The sequence below is a fragment of the Pholcus phalangioides genome, unplaced genomic scaffold, assembly GCF_987345545.1.
Source record: "Pholcus phalangioides strain wild (caught in Gottingen) unplaced genomic scaffold, Ppha-v1.0 ptg000030l_1, whole genome shotgun sequence".
NCBI lineage: Eukaryota > Metazoa > Arthropoda > Arachnida > Araneae > Pholcidae > Pholcus > Pholcus phalangioides.
Window position 1 is genome coordinate 5,403,216 of NW_028301620.1, and position 22,594 is coordinate 5,425,809.

At 35.1% G+C, this 22,594-nt stretch overlaps 1 protein-coding gene across 1 annotated transcript; it reads left to right on the top strand.

The window, feature by feature from the left end:
* The first annotated feature begins 36 nt into the window (after positions 1 to 36).
* Positions 37 to 12,240, top strand: Bet5 (blocked early in transport 5). The gene is made up of 4 exons (XM_089252664.1): positions 37 to 184; positions 1,186 to 1,256; positions 9,804 to 9,942; positions 12,009 to 12,240. Exons 1-4 carry the CDS (start codon positions 86 to 88, stop codon positions 12,126 to 12,128), a joined length of 429 nt encoding a protein of 142 aa, XP_089108790.1. The 5' UTR covers positions 37 to 85; the 3' UTR covers positions 12,129 to 12,240.
* Positions 12,241 to 22,594: the final 10,354 nt, after the last annotated feature.

A 22,594-nucleotide genomic window follows, 5' to 3' on the forward strand; every position in this document is an offset into this window, starting at 1 on the left:
GAATCTAGAATTAAAAATTTTTAAAATTCAATTAGGAGGAGGTCAAAGTCGTCTCGACATCGGATGTGTCTAAAACGTCAACAACATGACCATATTCAACTTGTATATATTTGATAGAAACGGAACCTGCCTGTATTATGCTGAATGGAATCGAAAAAAGCAACCAGGAATGTCCAGAGATGAAGTATGTTCTAGAATAAATCCCTAAAACGTGGTGTTTGTTTTTATTTATCAAATGCTATAGTCACCATTTCGAAGCTGTTGCAGCTAAATTCATGCTTGATTGCATTTTTACAAGCTCTCAACTTTGACATGAGGGTACCCTGAGGCAATAGCCCCCCACCTCCTTGACCAGGGTCAAAGATGTTCTTATTAGTTAAGTATTAGGAAAACAATATATGTTTAAATATTGGGGGCGTAAAACTAAAATGGCCCCGGGCAGAAGCGGGTTTATGGTTTTGCCTCCTGTGGGCTGCACAGATTTTTCCAAAATTTTTTATAATTTTCTTGACCATTAATTCCTCAAATTTTCCGCCGTTGATTGTAGCCCATTTAGACACCCCATCCCACCATTGTATTGGCCTAAGTCACTCATATGCTTGGACACTTTATTAGTCACATATTTGCACACTTTTTTAGTCACTCCCATAACTAGGGGAAAGAAAGGGGGAAATCTAGTGCTCCTGGTGCTGGACCAGGAAGAGTGCCGCCAAGCCTATTATTTTTCCTGTTCAAAGTAACTGGGGGGGGGGGGGTGGTTGCACCAAAATAGATTCTTGCCCTGGGAGACAGCTGATTTTTTTTTCAATTGTGGCCCTGCTCCCATGCCTACACATATTATAGACCACTCTATAAATTCACACACCAAAGTGGTCACTCACATCACTTTCTAGGATACAGGGGGTGGTGTGTCAATGATGGAGCTCACGGTCCTAATATATATGTGCAAACATGTATATTAGAACCGTTAGGAACATACATTTCTAGCCAAGTAGGGGGCCTCAGAAAAATTGCTTCCTCCATGGCCACGTGTTGCTTTCTTCAGTCATTTTTAGTGTTAGTGCAAGATATAAGTACCATTAAAATCTAGAATGTGAAAGGGTTCATGAAATTATTTTCACATTTGCCCTGTATTAATATATAACACTTCTTTTCAGTAATAGACTTTTTTCCCCTTTCTTTCAGGAGCTGAAACTTATGTATGGCTTGATATTTTCCATAAAATCGTTTGTTTTGAAGGTCTCGCCATCTGACTGGTAAATTAAATTTTTGAAGCAATCTTTGATCTAGCGCTTGTTAAACAGTTTTAAATCAGCCAATTAATTATCTGTTTTAACAACTTGATTTTGTTGTTGATCCTTGAAAAGCTGGTGCAGCTCTTGTCAATTTTTTTTTATATTTTAAAATATTTTTCATTACTGCTTACTTTATGAAAAGTAAATCAGGGTTTGACAAATCCCACATGCCAGATCAACTCAAATTGAAATTGGCTCCCCCATAATTTTTCACATGTGATTACTAAATCTGAAAATAGGGCCTTGGGGTGGCAAAATCGTATATGCCCCCTACCCAAAAAAAATGGCTGGCTGAATGGGCACTTCCAAAGGTACTTTAATGTTATTACCATGGAAAGCTGGAATCAAACAATTGATGGAGATCCTCGTACTTGCACCATTAATGTCAATGTCTAAATTTTAAAAAAAAATGCTTGATTTCTATTCCTTGAACTGCTTCATTACAATTGCTCTTCCAATCTGTCCATTCTTCAGGTAGCATTCCTTTGCTTAGTAACTTGAAGGTCCCTGATTTCGAGCTGCTGATGAAATCACTTGATACTATGAAGCTCATTGGGGTACTGGGCCTTTCCACTGAGATATTTTTTCACCAAATTCTCTGACGTTTGAAGAACTAGGACGAGAGAGAAAGTACAAATGTGTGTTGCCGACAATAATCCTCTTAATATGATTAAATAATCGACTTTTGGGTTTACCCAAAATTAAAAACGAACACGGCTATACGCGTTTCAGAACTATATGAAGTTCCTTCATCAGTAGCAGAAACAAAGCTCTTTTGTTGCCAGTTCATTTTGAATTTGACTCTTGTCTACAACAGCGAGTAACTCCCGCTATAAGGAGTTTTTTCAATATTTTCTTTTTTTCTTTCTTTCTGCTACTGATGAAGGAACTTCATATAGTTCTGAAACGTGTATAGCCGTGTTCATTTTGAATTTTGGGTAAACCCAAACGTTGATTATTTAATCGTATTATCAAACCCAAAAGGTAATCCATTTCTAATAATCCTCTTGTTCGATGTATCATTCAAAGACTCCAAAACTATTAGCTGTAGAACTGTATTTCTTAATTTTACTTTTTCTCGAAACTTCTCATTTTCTTTAACGCTATCCCATAGGGCCTGATGTTCTGGATCTTTCTCTATCACTTCATTCAGTATCACAGATTCAGAATTTCCAAGTCTGAATTCACTGCGATGGAAGAAACATGCCAAACGCTCCTCAGGATGGTCTTTATTAGCTGGTCTAATTAGCAGAGAAACTTCCTTGCAAACCTAACATTCACTGTGCTGGAGACAGGATGTATTTAAACACTTTCAAATCGACTTTTTGAAGGCATATTATATCGCCAATGTAACCTATGATTTCTTTGATTAGAAGCTGCCTCCTGTAGTCCAAAGCAAGATATATCCAGGACAATAGCTACGAGTAAAGTTCAGTATGAGCAATCTTTATAGAAATATCCCTAAAAATCCTCACTTTTGCTTCCATCAAAATTCTATTTTTCATCATCCTTTTGCTTCTCTTGAATGAAAAATTCCTAAAGAAAACACCCTTTCAATTCCAGATTGACCATATTTTCTCAGGAAAAATATGAGAAATTATGATTTTTCAAGTATGAGAAATCAGCAATTGACATCAAATATGATGCCAAAAGTAAGCAAAGTTTTAAATCATAGCTAAAATCGCAGAAAAATCATCAATGGCAGGAAATGAAGTGCTACTGCAAATTACTAGATTAAAAAGAATTCTATGAAAAAAAGGTTTAACATGACACATATGTAAGATACAATATTCGTATTTGTAGCCAAAATTTTAGTTTATGAGTTGGCAAAATAATTTTAATCTTTGATATTAGTGAAAGATAAAAAATTCAAGTAGGCTTCATTAAAAGTACAGAAAAAAGGGACATTTTTATTTTTAAATGGGGATGGCGAAAAATATAGAAATGTCTTGGAAAAATGAGTCATATGGTCACACCTTATGCAATCCCAAAAAATCTCTAGTTTTCCATTTTATTTATGACATGTTTTCTTTGGTGCAAAATATTTCATGTGATAAATTATAGATTTTTCAAGTCTGTGAATTAGTGCCTCTGCCATGTTGTAAACTTTGTCACCAGCAATGAATGCATTTGAATTAATGAATGAATGCTACAACTCTGCCAATGAACTTATCCTGTTGCTGAGATATCTTTGAGTCAGAGTTTTGAACACCAATTAATATTTCTGTATATGTTTCACTTCTAAACAGTTGATTTTAAGCAATTATATAATTTGTGTTACGATAAATATCAAATATTATTGAAAATCTTGTTCACACATAATGTATAATGTCAATATTAGTTATGTTGATAGGTGCTAAAACTGAGAGAAGGGAAGATTGGCTCTTCCCTTCTCTCTCTCTTAACACTAGAACCACAGATTGGATTAAATTGACCCAAACTGTGAAGAAACTGTGTTTCATAGCGAAAACCAAAATTTCTTTTCGGTTCCTGGGTTTTTCCCCTACATTCAGTGAATGTTGTTTAATTGTGTATTTATAATGGGAACTATATTGTTTGTGAATATAAAATGGTCTTCAAAATTAGCTAAAAAAAGATGTAATTCATCAAAAATAAGATTTAGTATACATTATTCACACTGTTCATTACAAAAACTTTTTTAGTAATTCCACAATATGAGAAAGATGTAAAATAAGCACGTCAAATTAAGTATGAGAAAGTCTATAATATGATTCTGTCAAATAAGTATTGATTTCTTACTGAGAAGGAGAATTTATGGTGTGCAATTTGGAGCAATTTTTTTTTTCATTATTCTTGCACATTCACTGCATGTTGAAGTTGCACAGCCCATGCAAAAATTAACAGTTTTGTTTCCACATTTTGATGTTACCTGACATCAGACTCGTTTATTTATTTATTTATTTTGTGAACAGTCACATGTTCAAGAGCCCACGAACATTTCCTCTTGCGCAAGGGCAACACGTATGATGAACGTAGCTCTTCAATAAGATTTTAGAGAAACTGAGTTCGAAAAATAGTTCTGGCATTCTGTACTGCTCTATAAAAAATACAGAAATTTTTTAGTGAGATCTAGGATGTTGTAGAAAACGTGAACAAGGCCACCCCCGTGATGCAACTTTCACTGAGCCAGCTTCAGTATAGTGAAAGAAAGTGTCGGTTGAGGCATTTCTGCCCTTGTTCTCAAATCTTTTGATCAGTTTCATCATGGAAATCCATTCAAAGCGTATTTGACGCAAGCTAGAATTTCATTCTTTTTCTGGAGTTAAGCTTTACCTTCCCAAAACCTTTCTTAAGTCCCGTCAGAATATCAGATATTCAAATTTACAAAGGAAAAAATATTTAGCTCTACTTGCGGTTCCTTCATTGCAAAAAAAGATGATCTCTGACAATGAATTGGCTTTGACCTCTTTAAAAACTTTTATTCTTCCTTATCTTTATTTAGAAATACGTTTTAGAAAGGGTAACCACTTCCAAGAAAAGTATAAATTCCTTTTTTCTTATAGTTTTTCCCTATTTCCTATAGTATGTTGGGTGAAAATGACCCAGACCGCGGTTCTAGGTATAAGTATTTCCTTATAGCTCTGAAACACTGAATGCAAAGACAATAAAATTTTCTTAAATGATATGATATCATGAAAAGTCATGAAATTTTATTATCATCTGTGCTTAAGTTTTTGAGATAAATGAGAATGAAGTTTGATTTGAGTCAAATCGACCCACTCTGTGGTTCTAGTATTAAACCACCTCTAATAATTCTTTAGTGTATGGTACATCACACACTCCCTGCATATGCTCTTGAATCCTGTGCGTGCAAGACATCTAGCAATCCTAGATCACCAACAGTTTTTTATTTGTATCGGTGCCTCTTGATATAATAGTTTCTTTGAAGTGAGATACAGTCAAATTCGGCTCTGAGTAGTGGAAAATATTGCATTTGATCCTATATAAATCCAATACTCATTATATTTGTAGCAAAATTAAAAATAAGTTCATAAAAATTGAGAAAAAACATAATAAGCACTTCTCAAAATTATATTAAGTATAATGTGTTTTTCTTTCAATAAGCTTTTTCTGAAAGATCCTCATAATTATAAGGATCCATGCATCATTTTATATTATGATATCATAACCTTTTCAGACCCAGAGCTAACAAACATGGGGGAGGGAGTTGTTTATTTTCTCGCTGTAGATATTTTTTTTTTACCTAAGTGTTCAGTCCCAACTTTAACAATAACATACCCAGACCTGCCAACTCTCCAGATTTAGGCGGGAGACTCTGGATTTTTCATCCTTCCTCCTGCTCTCCGGATTTGTTAAAATTTCTCCGGATTTTGGCAGAAAATTAGATTTTACACGAGCTTTCACGTTGTCATGATGTCAATAATTGCCGTCATCTTTAGGAAAAACACACATAGAGGATAGCCGTGATCATTTCCATCGAGCAACCGGGAAAAAAGTCTTGGTGACTGCATTTAAGCAACTGGCAAAGACGTGACTTTGTTTACTTAGCAGGGGGATGACCTTGACCAGGAATAATATATCAGGGGGATGACCTTGGTTGCCGAAATTCCTGGATAATCATTATTGTATTCCATTAACAGCCATGCGATAAATACAAGTTTTTTCGTCAGCAGCTTTGTATTTTGAAGTTTTTTAATTGTTTCCTCTGATTAAATGTCTTCAGAAAGATAATATAAAACTTTAAGCTGTATAAAGCTAAATATAAAGCTTTTAAAAGTTCATATACCCAAGATTATCAATCACTGATAGCATCCACGAAAGAAAATACTTGTTTTATCAATTGTAGATGCTTGTTTTATCAATTGTAGATGCTTGTTTTATCAATTGTAGATGCTTGTTTTATCAGTATGTAGATGCGATTTCCCTATTCTGTATGGAAAGACTGAATGAATGAACACCAGGGTCTCTGTCACCGGACTTATCCCGCTGCAGAGATCTCTTCCAGCCCAGCTTCGTATATGGAAAGACTGTGACATGGAATTATATTCTGCGCAGGGGTAATGCAGAACCTACCTTGGGGGGGGGGAAGGTGGAACTTTTTCTTAATTGATTAAAAAAATTTTGTGAGTCTATGAGTGCCGGGGGGGGGGGGGTACCCCCCTCGGGAGGATCTCCGGATTCCAAAAGTTGGCACGTCTGCATACGTACAATCCTTGAAATCAAGGCTGAACTTCCTGAGAAGGATATATTTGAGGTGAGAGAAAGCAATCTGCACGTTTGTGCTTACACTGTCTGAAGTTTCTTCTTCATGAAGTAATTTATGTCAATTCGTCATTGATAAAAAAACATTCCTCTTTGTAAGCCTCGTTCACGTGGACAAAATCGCTTGTGAAAAGCTGATTCATTTCTTCATATTGAATTCCCCCCTTTTTTAAGTAGAAAAGAAGGGTTCAAAAATACACACACATCAGCATGGTGTTAAAAATTGTTGTAATAGCAGTGATCTTGAATTAATTGCACTCAAATTAAATGAGTTTGACTATTTTGAATAGCAGTATTACTCAAGATTTCCATTCTTACAAGTCAAAAATCCAATTATTTCCTTCCTATAATCTGCACTTGTAAATTTCGTAAGTTTGAGGTGGGGAAGTCATCCATCCTATTAGGGTCATTCCCAAAAAAAAGTTTACATTCCACATTTTTGGAATGAAAAATTCAAAATTAAATTTTCAAATAAAATTGATCTCAAATTATAGCCAATATGACTTGAAGTTTTATATTATATAAATATTTTTTACTTTTATTTTGTAATAATTTATGTTTTGGGTTTTATGACTGAAAATCATGGATTTTGTCCACTCTGTTACAAAAACAAATATCACTCTAAAAAAATTATCATCTCTTAAAATAATGAAATTAGCTTATTTCTTACTTGATATGCTGAAAAAAAGGCAGTTCAAAATCTTTTTGACTTTTTTTTCTGTTGTTTTGATGGTTTTTCAAGGTTTTATCTAGAAATAGCACGTGGAAAAGTTTATTTTTTTACATATATTTAGCTACTTAAAATGAAAACTTTTTATTCCTGACAGATAATGGGTTGGTAATTTATAAAGAACAGATGTAGTATAAGCGAGATCCCTTGGTGACTTTTTATTCGGAGCCAAACATGCCCAATGGCCTGAGGAAAAGTTGCCAAGGTTGTGTGACTGACTACTGACGCCGAAAAAAAACAAATGTAGAAAACATAACAAAAGCGGAAACCAACTATATAATATTACAAATAAATATTCTCAGTATGAAAAAAATAAAACCCAGACTCTCTTCGAAATAATAAATCGATCCAGACGTACGTTTCTCTGGGTATCCAGATGCTTTTAGGAATTTCCTCTTAAATAAACTACGGTCCTTCTAGTTGTAAAAATAAATATTCTCCATAAAAAAAATAAAAGCTGGAATGGAGCCACCTGGAATGGAAAATCTAAAAAAATTATATACATTAAACCTGGCATCATTACGCCTGCCTTGGTTATCTGGATTATACTGCTTTGGCGATCTGGATTATACTACATCTATACCATTTATAATTTAACGTCTTAGTTTGAAGTGTTACTAAAATTTTTGCCCGTGAACTGCAAAAGCGCTTCTCATAACAGTGTGGCCACCATTTTAACAGAGTGGACATTATTGCAACAGTGTGCACAGAAACGTTTAGCTGAGAGAAATATATCTCAAATATTCTAAGTATGCCACATGCAAATATACTTTTATTTTCCCAAAAATTGTGTGTATGCAAAATGTGAGAGGTGACGCAGAAACTCCTCTTATAGCCTAACTTTTGAAAAATGTCTGGTAAAATTATTAAAATCTGGTCAAAGTGGACACTGGACTTCTCTCAGCTGTATAGTGTATCATCAGGATGATTTTTCTTTTATTTCAAAGTTTTTTGTTGAAATTGAATAGTCCTTTGATGTTGGTATAAATCTCACTTTTTTGCCTCTCACATTAGTGACCCAGAGTGAACTGGGGGGAGTACTTCACTCATACTAAAATGCCCCATAAGACACATCTCCCTGGATCTGTACCTGGCAGTAATTTTGATGATCACTGCCAGGTACTACCAGATAGTTTGTACTACTTTAGTATTTTACTGAACAAATAACATAATGGGGAATGTGGTATAAAGGATTTAAATTGAATAGGTAACTTATTAAATTCAATTTAAATTTTCGAAACCTTTTAACTAAGAAAAATTTACTTTAAATCATAGTTTCCATTCTGTTGCATTGCTTGAGTTTTTGGAAGACGTTTTAACAGAGTGGACAAATTAATCTAAATTATTATTTTTTCATTATAAATTTAAATGATTGATGAAAACTTTTTAATATTTTGAAGCCTATCTCCATGTTCTATCACTTAATGTTGATATAGATGGAAAAAAAAATATTTATGATAAATGACTTAACAGAGTGGACATCCGAAAGAGAAAAATCTGGTACTAAAGATAAAATGTGAATATTAAGCCATTTTGCAAAATACAAATCCAAAATTTTTGATCAAGCATTAAACGTGAACCTTTCAAGGAGCTCAAAAGCGTTATCAGTTTTAATCTGGTATAAAAATATATTTCCCAAATGACCGTAACAGAGTGGGCATTTTAAAATGGGAAAAATTTCGGGACACAAACAAAAAAATAGCTTTTCAAACTATAAGGGAAAAAAAAAAAATTTTCAAAATTTTATTGTCAGTTTTGTTTATCCATGGCACATTTATAAAATGTGATTTTAAGGGTTTTTTTTTAAAATCCAGATTCCAGCATCAAGTCTCTTTGTTTAACACTTTTTTGAAGTTGGGACAGCCAGATTTTGACGTTTTGCTACAAACAATGATTTTAAAAAACATTAGATACAATCTGAAACAAATTAAAAAATGCCATATAACAGAGAATTAAATGAAGCACTAGGAAAAAATTTTAATTACTACCAGAGTGCTTTGAAATTTTATTTAAAAAAATTATAAAGTCTCGTAAACAGTTTGTACACTTTTTTTGAAAATTATCCATTATCTGTAGTAACATATATTCTGCAGATACAAATTTCTTGTAGCTATGTATAATTTCTATGCGAATTTCGTGTATTGCCATCAATGAAATCTTAAGAAATGGCAAAAACTTGGTATCACATTTGTTTTAAAAAAATGTTGATTCATCTACTTGCGTCTATGCACCATCTGGTATCTTAGAAAATTATTATTTTTGTCTCATTTCTTTCTCAAAAGAAAAGCTGTACATGATACCCATCAATCTTTAATTTTTGTTTTTTACTTGTGATTCGGGGTTGATATGCAGAAAATTTCTATACTATTCATTAATTAAATATTTTTTATTTGTGTCATTGATAAATTTCATTTTTTTGCATTTTGAGAAAAGAAGTGCCAGTTTAGAAAGAATACATATTTTTAAATTAAATAACATCCATATAACATGCAAGTTGTTTTTTATTTTATTGACATTCTCAAATGGATTTATAGTAAAGAAGGATTTCTAAGCTACAAGACAAGCAAATATCGATTGAACTATTATGAAACTGCATCTGGTCTAAAGTTCATCATGAACACCGACATCAATGCCATGAATGTTCGGGAACTTTTGCATAAACTCTACAAAGAGGTATTACTTGATTTGTCATTTGAAAAATTTTAGTTCATTTGGATGATTTCATTGTAATTTACAATAATAATTAGTTCCACAGTATCATTTATTAGGTTGTCATGTGGGCATCGCAAGGCAGGGGGTTCGATTCCCACAGGAAGTAATCAGTGGTGGTTAGCTCAAGTTGGCTTAGTATGGTTTTCCAACATGTAGGTGTGAATGACAAGAAACATGATTTTTCAGGAATCTCTACTTTCATTTCACTCATGCATTCAAAACACATGCTCTAGCATGTAACAAATCATTATAAATTCCTCAGGGGAGTATTTACGAAGTGCATGTATGTTCACTCCAAGATATATTTCATCAAACTTGATCTCCTTTATTTCTTTCACCCCAAGCTATTTCGTCTTCTAAAAACGCAATGAAGCTGTTTTACAATATAACATGTTTTCCATTCCCCTCCCCCCAACCAATCAACTGCCAGTTGTCAGAGCATCTGCGCTTGTTCAAGGTTACATAAGGAGGAACGAGAAAAACAATTGAACAAAATATATGCTCAGTATGAATAATACGAAAATATTTTTGTCCCAAAAAAAAGTATTTCTCTTCCTAAAAAACACGGGTTTGTATCATAATGAGGGAAATAAAAGCAATGAGCAGAGTAAATCAGAACGAAAAGCAGTTATCTACTTGCAATCAGAAAAAATTCTTAAAATATGTGGTAATTTGAGAAGGTTTCGCAATTTCAAATGTGGCAGCTATAATGTGGATCAGGAAAAATTTAAAAACCACTTAACGGGTTAAGTAATAGCACCACTTCTTTAACACAAAAGGGGCATAATGCTGACATCAGAAATAGCCTAAGTTAGGGACATATGTATAAACTTTCCAGAGCTTACAAAAATCCATTAGAAATACTTCAGAGGAATGTTCTTGAGGTGCATGTGAGGCATTTTTGGTGTCATTCATTCACCACCTGTGTCATTAGCATTTTTAACCCCAACATTCACACCCAAATGTGACTCGGGAGGTTTTAAAATTTTTACTATTGCTTGGGCTTGTGTTAATGGAATATAATGTGAAAAACTTGCACTCACGAATAGAGGGCTTCTAAACCTTTTACCGTTTTCTAGATGTAGAAAATAAGAATGAAAAATAAATTGTTTTGAGCAAGTTCTCTCTAAAAAGAAAAGTACTAAGAGGTGAAAAAATTAAAGATAAACAGTTTGCTGTGTCGAAAAATATCCTGTTTGAAAATTTAAATAGAGGAAAGGGCTGCTTTTTTTGTTTGGGAAACCTCGAAAATCGTACCCACAAGTGCTAAAATGACATGGCAATCTATTTTCTTTTGTTTCAGTGCTATGTTATGCACTAAAAAATCAGACACAACACTAGATGCACACTCAGATTGTTAGGTACACACACTTCTGGCACAACTCATTCAGCAGTAAACTGTCTATGGCTATAGACCGAAGTTGCGCAGTTTTGTTTGAAAGAAAGAAAAGAAAGTGCTGTGCTATTCTTTTTCTATTTACATATATGTTTCACAAAAAAAATTCTATCAACCATTTCGTTTTAAAGTATAATGGCTGCAAGTGACCCCCAAAGGCGATTGACAGCAGTTGGGAGTGTTAATAAACCATCATATCACTCTGGTTTTTGATCGAGTTTGGCAAGCCAATTGTTGGAATGGTTCTTGTAATCAGGGTTTGCTCTAAGGTGCCTGAGCAGCCGGGCAATGTCTTTGCATACAACCAATTAAATCAGTTCACTACTAACCAGTTATTAAATTATTTGAATCCCACCCTGATTATATCCTACAAACACAGGTGGAACAGAAAGAAAACTTATAATTTGAAACATTTAAGTAAGATGAGTCTGCATAGGTTAAAATACCTTAACTCCATTTTATGATTCAAATTAAATTTTGAGAGAAAATCTTGCACTTAAAAAATATTTATGTATTCCTTTACACTACACTTATAGTTCACTATTATTTTTTGTAGAAAAAATAAGGTTTATACCTATCCATTTCTCTTAGTTATATGGCCAATTTTGATAAAACATTCACTTATTTTCAGATATTTGTGGAATATGTTGTAAAAAATCCTGAATGCAGTCAGGGAAAATCAATTGTCAGTGAAGCATTTCAAGTCAAGCTGGATACTTTTGTCAGAAGTGCTCCAATATTTTCTTCTTAGAATTGTTGCTGGAATTTCAAGATCAGTTCGTAAGAATGTAAATATTTCTATTGTCCCCCCAAAAAACGTTCTGATTTGTACATATGCAATTTATATAAATTTAACATGTAGAGCAGTTTGTTTATTCAATTTTGAGTTGGAAAATTCGGTGGAAGCTACTTTAAAACATTGATCGTTACCCATGTACAGTGAAACCTGTATAAAATGAAAGGTCTAGAGACAGAAATTATTTTCCGTTTTATAGAGGTACACATAAAAATATATGCAGTAATTTATTTCTATCGTTTACAGAACTTGTTTTGAGAACATCACCCTAACTTCTATAAACCAATGTGTGTTGAACAGAGGCATGCATATTATTAATTTGAATTTTTTCATGTTTACTGTTTCAAATAACCATACATTTGAAATTTCATATTTAATATGCTAATAGCTAAACATCAATATAAAACATTCTCCTAACTATCAATAAAATGAACGCTTACTTTTGTCAAAAATGAATATTTTTAAATACAGTAAAACCTTGATATAACAATATTCTGCAGACAATATACCAGGAAAAAATATTGTTTTAGCGGGATTATCGTTATATCGAGAGGCAAAATTATCCTTACGTATGATGAAATTTATGCTGTTGCATGCATTTATTCTCCCCAAAAATTGTAATTAATTTATTAGAAAAGTTCATTAACATGCATTGCCCCTGTAAAAAGTTTACTGCATACCACTTTCATGTCTTACACAGAAAGTATCAATACCAATAACTTACTTTAGCTTTCAATGATTTTTAGACCAAGATATTGATGTTATCAGATACCTTCAGAAGAAGGAAGTGACGAGATGAAGTTAAAATTAAATTAAAAAAATTTTTCAGCAAAATAAAAAAAAATATCATTATAGGGGTTTAAAAAATCTCCTAAAAATTAGTCTAAATCGTTATAGACGGATTTATCATAGTAAAGGATATTGTTATATGGAGTATTGTTGTAGCGAGGTTTCACTGTATTTAAAATAAAAGTTGAGAAATTGTATACCTTTTTAAAAAACTGACAACGAGATCAATAGCCAATAATACTTGTGAAAGAAAGATTCTGCACACTTAAATTTTGCTTTTTTCACACCTCTATGAACTCCATTTTTGAGTTCAAATTCACTACTCATTTCTTGTTGCTGATGGCCTGAATATTTTATTACACTGAATAAAAATCTCTGCAGTAGCCAAAACACGGTATTGCTAAATTGTGAACAATAATTCAGTCTCCCTGGCGTATTACTCTTCTGAAATTATCAAACTTTTTCCAAGAAGTAGAAGTGTTTTCTAATGAAAGTCACAATTTCCATCATAAATGAAATGCTAAACAATTTTTTACTAAATTTTGAGTAGTAAATCTTCCTCTCTAATCCGACCCCCAGAACCAGTTCCAAATAGATAATAATCATTCATCATTTTTCCAAGAAGCAAAAGAGTTCACTTAATAAAAGGGGGAATCAGAATGACAACTATCCTCCCATTCAAAGAACAAAAACTTGAACACGGCCAAAAATTCTTTCCATTTTAGCAGATTTTGTATCTACAAATAGACTAAATATGTCTTCCGTTTCTGTGTTACACAGTTTCCGTCTTAAAGAGGTGTCCTATGATTGAAAAAACATTAATTATGCACAAGACTATATATTTGTTCCTGTTAAGACAGGTTTCTGTCTCATACAGTGCCCTTCTTAGACAGGTTTCACTGTAGGCCTATATGCTTTTCAAATGATTGTGATCCTTTTTTTTTTTTAATTGCTTTTCTGAAAAAAATAAAAATTTGTTTTAATATAAAAAAATTTTTCTTATAGATGATTATTCAATTTCAAAAAATTAAATTTTACAAATGTGAGTGTAACTACATTTTTATAATTCAATAAGTAAATACACACACAGCATTGTATAATATAAATTAATTGCAGTTTCTCAGAAAATTAAGTAATGTGATATAATGAGAATAGAAATATATTATTGTTATACCCTATCCCAAAAAATATATTTAGACTATTTTTAGATTTTAAAAAGACATTTTTAAAAAATGTGAAATATTAAAAATATAATAGTTTTTGTCGTTATATGATATGACCGATTCAAATATATTTTGAATACATCTCAATTATCTATTATATTAATGAAAATCATTGTCTTAAAATGATATTTTCAACTAGAATACTGAGAAACTAGGTGTGTGTGTGTGTATACAAATTATATGTCACAAAGCTGATCTGCATATTGTTGCTAGAAAATCAGTTTCTAAAGCAGTCTAGCATTTAAACTTTCCAGTAGACATACTTCTTTTTCAAACCTGAATGCATTGCACTGGTGAGGTAGACTACGTTATAATTCAAACTCCTGTGCGTTGTTTTTATTTTTCGAAACTGAGTTTTAATATGTCATGCTCTATAATGTTAATATATTTAACAAATTCCAATATATTGTTCCGGATAACTTTTCCACAAGACTTCGAGATTGCAAAACAAGAAGCGGTTTGACAGACAAACACAGATTTATTTACAGAACAGCAATTTACACGTAATTACAAGCCAATCAGAGAGCTAACAACTTCTCGCAAAGTTCAGTCACAACTGACTTTTCATTGAATCTCTCTCTATTCTAGCCTGCCATCTTGTGAGCGCCACACTATTTATAACCGTGGTAGAAACTTCGAGAAAAAGAATGTTCTACAAAATTCTATTTTACAGTTTCCAAGTCGGTGGCGCCACGCCACCGTATTGAGGTGTGGGAACCACTGTCTCGAGGGGCAGGACTTTCCAGAATGTTCTCGCCAATCGCACTCCTCTCCGATAGCGGCATCAACTCCCATTGCCAACAGAAGACTGCGATAAAGAATTGCGCCATCGTCTATAGTTTATATATAGTGTATATATAAACTATAGACGTATATATATATATATAGTATATATATTTTATATATCGTCTGTAGTTTGTAACAATATGTTACACAATATGTTTATAATTTTTGTTAATTGCATTTTTAATTGGGTTGCTGTATTTTTGAAATATATGACATCCATATTTTTATGGGCATCTTTTTCTCAGCCACCTCGTTGGGCATTTTGCCTGTTGTGGCGTTGTATTTGCATTTGTATACCAGAGTTGGGCATTTTGCCCAACATGCGGAACATGGTATCGCAAACCACGTTGAGAGGGTGAAATTTGCAAAACGCATGCAGGGAGTCCAGAGAAGACGAAAGGTAGATGTCAGTTAATCGCTGAATGCATTAATAGGTTTGCTCACCATATCTGATGTAAGCAGTATCGCAAAACGCATGCGCTGGGGTAGGATCATGTGCTGCGGACAACATAAATTAGCGCTATTGCAGTAGTAAGAACGTGTAGCAGTTAGTTCACAAGTAGCACAAAGATATAGATCTATATTGTAAAATTTCAGTTTTCAATATTGATCTATATCTGGCTACAATATCATTCTGGCTTAAACAAGCGTAGTTAGAGATAAATAAATCTATATCGTGAATGTGTGTGGTATATAATTAAACTTTTAGATGATAGATGGCTCCTTTTCAGAAGGAATAAAAAAAACCATGTAAAAAAGTTAACCCTGAACTTTTCCCATCTCTGACTTCATGACTTACCAACCCATCACAATGTCACTGACTACAGGCTGCTGTTGTAATAGTTTTTTACTTGTATTTCAAATCTGGTCAAATTTATTCATTTTCATGTACACACAAAAATTACAAAAGAAAAAATGTGAGACATTTATTATCTAGAGGCAGATGAAACTGAAAAATTCTATTATAATTAAGAAAATTATATAATACAAAAAAAACACAAAGACAAATTAATCTATTAAAATTGATGTGTTGCGTCATATATTAATTATTTAAAATTATTCATTTATACCATAGAATAAAAAAAAATGCAACACAAAAAAGTTAAAATTTTTAAAGTATGGTGAAAAATGAACAAAACATTAAAAAGAAAAAATAATAAGAAATAATTATAAGGAAGACACACAACAACACAAACAAGAGCAAATTTTTTTAAATTAAAAGTTATGTGCAATTATAAAGTGGCAATTAAAGTTATGGTGGATATAAGTTCTTGCTCCTCCTAAAATACCATTATCTGTGATGTAAAACATACACAGTAAGAATTCAATTATAATTGATGAAATGATTTTGATATATCAACATAATTTATCCTAATCAAAATTTCATGTGAACAATTTCTCATTCAAATATTCAAACATTTTTTAATTCCATTCAAAAAAAAAAAATTATACACTTTTGACTTTAAATTTTCTCCAAACTTTTATTTGAAGGCAATATTTTTGTTTGAAGGCACACAATATATTAATACATCAACATATTGTGTATATGATACATATCTTTGTCAGGTTTATGATATAGATATATATCATGTTCAGGATATAGTTCTATGTCTTTTATGATAGATGTATATCGTGAACCTGACAAAGATACATATCACGATATAGTAAATCTATAAGATCCAAGATATACAGGGACGCCGGAACATATTTGCTCGTGTTGCTAGAGCAATACCAATCATTTGAATGGTATTGCTCAGCAATACTAATCATACCAATCACTATTTGAACATATTGCACTGAAAGAGCTTTTTTTTTAATTAAAATTTCTGAAAAAAACACCCTTTCCTTGTGAGTTGCATAGCTGTAAATAGCTCCTTTTGTTTGCTAGTCATTTCACGTCCAATACACCCTGTATCCATTAAGCATAAGAATAAAATGAGCATCATAGAATCTGAATACCACAACGGCAGTCACAGCAATAGACTTGAGATAGTATGCTTCATCGCTGATTTCAGTTGAATCTAAACCCTTTGAGTGGCACTGACAAGATATCTCACCTTCTTATTTTAGCATTGATAAGCCCAAATATTTTGTAAAGTTAATCCCTCTCTCAGTGGAACACTTTTCCCTATACCAATCGTTCACAAACTTTTGTCGACCACTGCTCCCTTGCCTAATTCACGATTCGCCAGGGGCTCTTCAAGATAGATTAATAGATATTTTCCCATATAAACTTTTCCCGTAACTTCTTCAAAGCATAAATAGGTGCACAAATAAATATCTCAAACTCGCTGTGACACCTCACATAAAGGTTGGCGATGCCCCTAGAAACAGCGATGCACACTATGAAAAAGCTGCTCTATACCATAGACGGAGATAGACTTGGAGGTCTGGGGGGAGGCACGCTAATAATGATGCCAATTCCTATATAAATATATACATTAGATTAGTCTACTCCACCTTTAACGTTGGGAGGGGGGGCATGCCCCCTGTATCTCCGCCCGTGCACTATACCAGTGATTCCCAACGTGGGTGTTAACGCCCCCTTGGGGGCGATGGAATGTTCCGGGGGGGGCGGTAGAAGCTACTGGTGTAACATAGGATCCCAGGGGTTAGATTGCGTTGGGAGCGATGGGAGAAAAAATTTCTGAAGAAGGGGGTGATGGGCCAAAAATAAAAAAAAAAAGGGTGGGGAAACTATGCACTATACCCATTACTTTTTCATTAATTTATACACATTTACTGCTGAAAATCATAAGGAAGCTTATTGCTATTATGCCGTGTAAAGAGATAAAAACATCAATCAATAGTCTCATCGATGTAGTTAAAAAAAAAAGTCACCGAGAAAATAAAACAAAAAATAATAATAAATGCAATAATGACAGCTTTGTTATCTGAAGTTTATACCATAAAAAAAAATCATACTGCAGAATCATTTATTTCAGCGCTATTACCAAAAATTAAAATTCAAAGCTCACCGTAAGTATAAATAAACAAATACACTCAGACACAGAAACATGTATTTAAAAAAAACCATCCTAATAAAATGAGATGCTGCATACATATTGAGATTCAGAGACGAAGGAGAAATGGTTCGAATTCCACAGTGGTGGTCAGCTGAAGTTGGTTTTCTGTGGTTCCCAACTTCAAGGCGCAAATGCGACCCGATCTCCCCGTTAAAAAGTCTCGCCACAGAGAGCAACAGTCCTACAACGATAAATAATTCATACGCATCATTTTAATTATCACCATGAACATAGGCGTAAGCAAAATTTTCTCGAGGGGGGGGGGAGTTAAGTTTTTTTTCCCCCTTCTGGGGGGGGGGTTTACGTTTTTTCCTGCAAAATAACACTACAATTTTGGCTCAGGGGGGGGGGGTTAGAACCCCAACCCCACCCCCTCTTGCATACGCCAATGACCATGAAGTTATCTTCGAAAACACCAGGAAACCCCTCCGCTAGAGAACCCCTCCGCTTCCAGAACGCATGTGAATAATCATTTCAGTATTCTATATTTACAGAAGACAAATCTCAACAATGATTCTTGTGCATGAAAGAAAAAATGATTCGATAAACGAGATCACACACTGATTGCATGCACCATGAATGTCGTGCACCCCTGTCCATCTCTTTTCTGGACATAAACGCGTACACAAATTATACATCATGTTGTACAAGGGAAAAGTGAAGGAAATTTTTTAAGTAATTAAAAAAAAATATTTTAATTATATATACACTGCTGGCCACCCAAATTGCAACACCAAGAAAGACAAGAGATATCGCAACAATATTTATTTTGTAGATAACATGTTGACCAAGCATCAAATGATTAAATTTATAGACTTCTGTGAAGTGTGGTTCCTGCCAAAATCAGTAGCCAGAGTAGCCGCCATTGTTGGAGATCACCGCTGCCACACGCCTTGGCATTGATTCAAAGAGACTTTGGATGTGTTCTTAAGGTACAGCAGACCAAGCAGCTTCCACGTGTTGCCAAAGTTGATCTGGTGTGGCAGCTGGGGATGTAATCTGGTTCAATCGTTGAGCAACCATGGACTACATGTTTTCTATCGGCAAAAGATCCGGAGAGCGAGCTGGCCAGGGAAGCAATTCAATCTGGCGATTGACGAAGAACCTTTGGACAATGCGTGCCACGTGTGGTCGCGCATTATCCTGTTGAAATATGGCTGTGGGCAAGCCCTGAAGGTAAGGAAGGACAACTGGCTCCAACACCTCGGAGATGTAGCGCTGGCTTTTTAAAGTACCGGCAATGCGTACTAGAGGAGTGCGAGAGTGATATCCAATACCGCCCCATACCATAATACCCGGTGCAGGACCAGTGTGGCGGTGCATAACGCAGCTGTTCAGCATCCTCTCTCCACAGTGTCTCCAGACTCGAATCCGACCATCGTGGTGTTGCAGACAGAAGCGTTACTCGTCAGTAAAGACAATTTCATTCCATTGTGCCGTCCACATCCTTCTTTCATTGCACCATTGGCGGCGGAGACGTCTGTGGTTCTGCGTCAAGGGTAGACGAAGCAATGGACGTCTTGCGGACAGACCACTCTGCTGTAAACGGCGTCGAATGGTACGCGCAGACACTGGGTGATGCGGTACAGACTGAATGTGCTGTGCTATGGTTCGTGATGTGGCTGAGCGATCCGTCACTGCCATACGCACAATACGCCTGTCATCACGTGAAGTGGTGCACTGAGGTGGATGCGATCGAACACGTCGGTCCGTCGTACCCTCCTGCATCCAACGATCACATATCCGCATTACAGTTGTTTGGTTTCGTCCAACACGACTACCGATTTCCCTGAAAGATAATCCACAATCTTGGTAGGCCACTATCCTTCCTCTGTCGAACTCGGACACTTGATCAAAAGATGATCGCTGTTTTCTACGAAGCATAATTAATCGTTTTTTTGAAAAAACCACAAGAAAAACACAATTGCCGTACTTCAAATCGTCCAAATCTCCAAGCCTTAAATAGCGCTTTGAAGTGGCGCCACAGGCGCGCGTGATGTGCTTCTGCGCTGAAATTCTAATCATTTGCATATCTCATCTCCACTAATGCATGTTGTAAATTTCATATTATTTGCATGCTTCCTTCAGGGTGTTGCATTTACGGTGGCCAGCAGTGTATATATAAATCACTATATTTATTTTAATTTGCTTGTTTTTTTCATTACTTTTCCGTACTACCAACGGTAAAAGCCACCACTCCCCCCTCACCCACGGAGAACCTATGAATTCATAGAACCAGAATCAGAATTTTAAAAGGTGATGCCTGCCCTATTTCGGTTGAAAATGAAAACAAGCAGCTATTTTCTTGCGAGATCTACAGTTTTTCCAATGAATTCATGTTTGAGAAGTCTGCACACTTTTCCAGACGTCTGGCTTGCTCATTATCCCTTAGGGTTGACAAAACAGAATTTTGCTTAAAAAAGGACACCATTAACCAAATGTTTTTGTCATTTTCTTCCCACATTTCTTGTATACATATACCCGTGTGATTTGCGTTGTATTGTTCAAAATCAAAGCCGGCACCGATGTCCGCGGGGAAATATGGGAATTGCGAACGGATATAGCTTCTTTTTCTCCTCGGAACCAAATATTTCTATAGGGAGAGGGAAAAATCATTTTGCAGACCCATTCAACACATGCGTTCAATTAACAATATTTTAGCTGTCTGTCTTTTTTACTACTCAGCGAAAAGAGAGCCGCTGATAGCATACAATTGGTGTGCAGTCTGGCTGTTCCTTGAATAGATAGGCAGTATACCTACCATATGAAGGGGGGAAAAATCGTTTCTGTTGTACTGCTGGACTTCCTATGTTGTGTAAGTTTTTTTCCATTCATCTCTGTCGGATGAGCAGCTGCATGTACAGAATCGAACCATTCCTTGCCGTTCGTGTAAGATTGAACTATTTATCAGATAGTAATAATCCCAAATTTGTTCTACTATTGTGGAATCATGTCCCTCACAAGGGGTGGGCTGGCAAGGTTCCAGCCCTGGGGCCCGGGACGATTTTCATTATTTTTTGTTTTTTCACGCTATAAATCCATCATAAAGGGGCCCGTGAAAGTCTGGTCGGGGGGCCCCTCAAAAGATTCCAGCCTAGGGGCCCTACTCCAGGATGTGGGGGCCATGTGTGGAATAGTGAAACGCTCCTATGTGAGCAAAAAAATGCTTAAGATTTGTTTTTTTTTTTCAAAGTTCAAAGGATTTCATAGTGACATATTGATGATCTAGATTCTACCCCACGTAAGTTTGCTTTTATTTAAATTACATTTTTTTTTTTGCTTTCTTTTGTGTAATTAACTGTAGAAAAACCACCCGCTGTCGTTTAAACTGGGAATGTTGCCAATAATTTTCAAGTTCAACTATTAAATTCGGTAAAATTGTTATGCAGATGTCGACGCCCAATTTCCAAGTTCGGCATTTGACTCCACAAGGGAAGGGCTGACATGGGAACGGGCCTGGAACAATTATCATAATTTTTTGGGGGTTTTTCAAGCTATAAATTAACTACAGAAGAGCCCGTGAAAAGTTTTGCTTGGGGGAGGGGGGGGGGGCAAATGCAGCAAAAGTAAATACTGGACCCCTTAAATTAGAAAAAAGTGTAATGTTTGGGTTTTACGCGGCCCAGTTTGTGCGCCGGTCCTTAAATCCACCTCCTACTTGGGCCCGCCAGAAATCCCAGCCTACGGGGTGTGAGGGCATAGCCCAGCCAACAAAATATTAAACAACAGGACTGACTAGCCAAGCACCTCTTCACCTTAGTCTCACCCCCTCCCCCTGTTCCCCAATTCTTGCTTTGCCCTGAGTGGAGAAAACGGTTGAGGCTGTCAAAGAGAAATGAGAAAAAGTGATTTCCGCTGTGAAAGTGAGAGCCCCTCTTAGGAGTGTGCGACAGGAGCGGTCGCACTGGGCACCGTGCATTGTTGACCCCTGCACTCACGGTAACCTATTGGAGGCTTTCATGAATTCTGAAATTACTTCTTGCATTAATTCTGAAGTTTCAACAATTCTGAAATCCCCCCCCCCCACTGTAATTTATGAATTTTTATTGATGTTGGAATTATTTCTTTCAATAATTTTTGATTCATCAAGTACAAAATTTTTATCGGTTTCAGGATTTTTTTTCTTTAATTAGTTTAAAATTACCTTCAGTGCTAAATTTTCGCCAGGTTTTGTGTTAATTTATTGAATTGTGTATTCAGCATTTTTTGTATGGATATTTCGCAGCATTCTTGTATATTTTGAAATAATGGATGCTGATATTCTTTCCCCCCACCAAATATATAAAATCGGGCAAATATTTTTCGTGTCTGAAACTGTTGAGACGCACCGGGCCCCTTAGGTAAGGGCGGGAGTGTCGTCAAAGAGAATGGGCCCACCCAGGCACAGCTCAGGGTCTAAAAGAAGAGGAGTCTCACAAAAATTAGATCTGGTTGAAACTTTCGACAATTTGCCTAATACGGCCTCAGAAAAATCACTTGGCCTGGGGGCCCATCAAAGATTCTAGTGCAGGCAGCGTTGGAGGATGTGTGGGGCATCTTATACACTTATATATATGTCAGGAGTTCTCTCAAATTTTTCCCACCCGCAGCACCTCTT

Coding starts and splice junctions, on each gene's coding strand:
- Bet5 (XM_089252664.1), top strand. CDS start 86: ATGACCATATTCAACTTGTATATATTTGATAGAAACGGAACCTGCCTG. Junction 185..1,185: donor CAGGAATGTCCAGAGATGAA/GTATGTTCTAGA, acceptor CCTTTCTTTCAG/GAGCTGAAACTTATGTATGG. Junction 9,943..12,008: donor TGCATAAACTCTACAAAGAG/GTATTACTTGAT, acceptor ACTTATTTTCAG/ATATTTGTGGAATATGTTGT.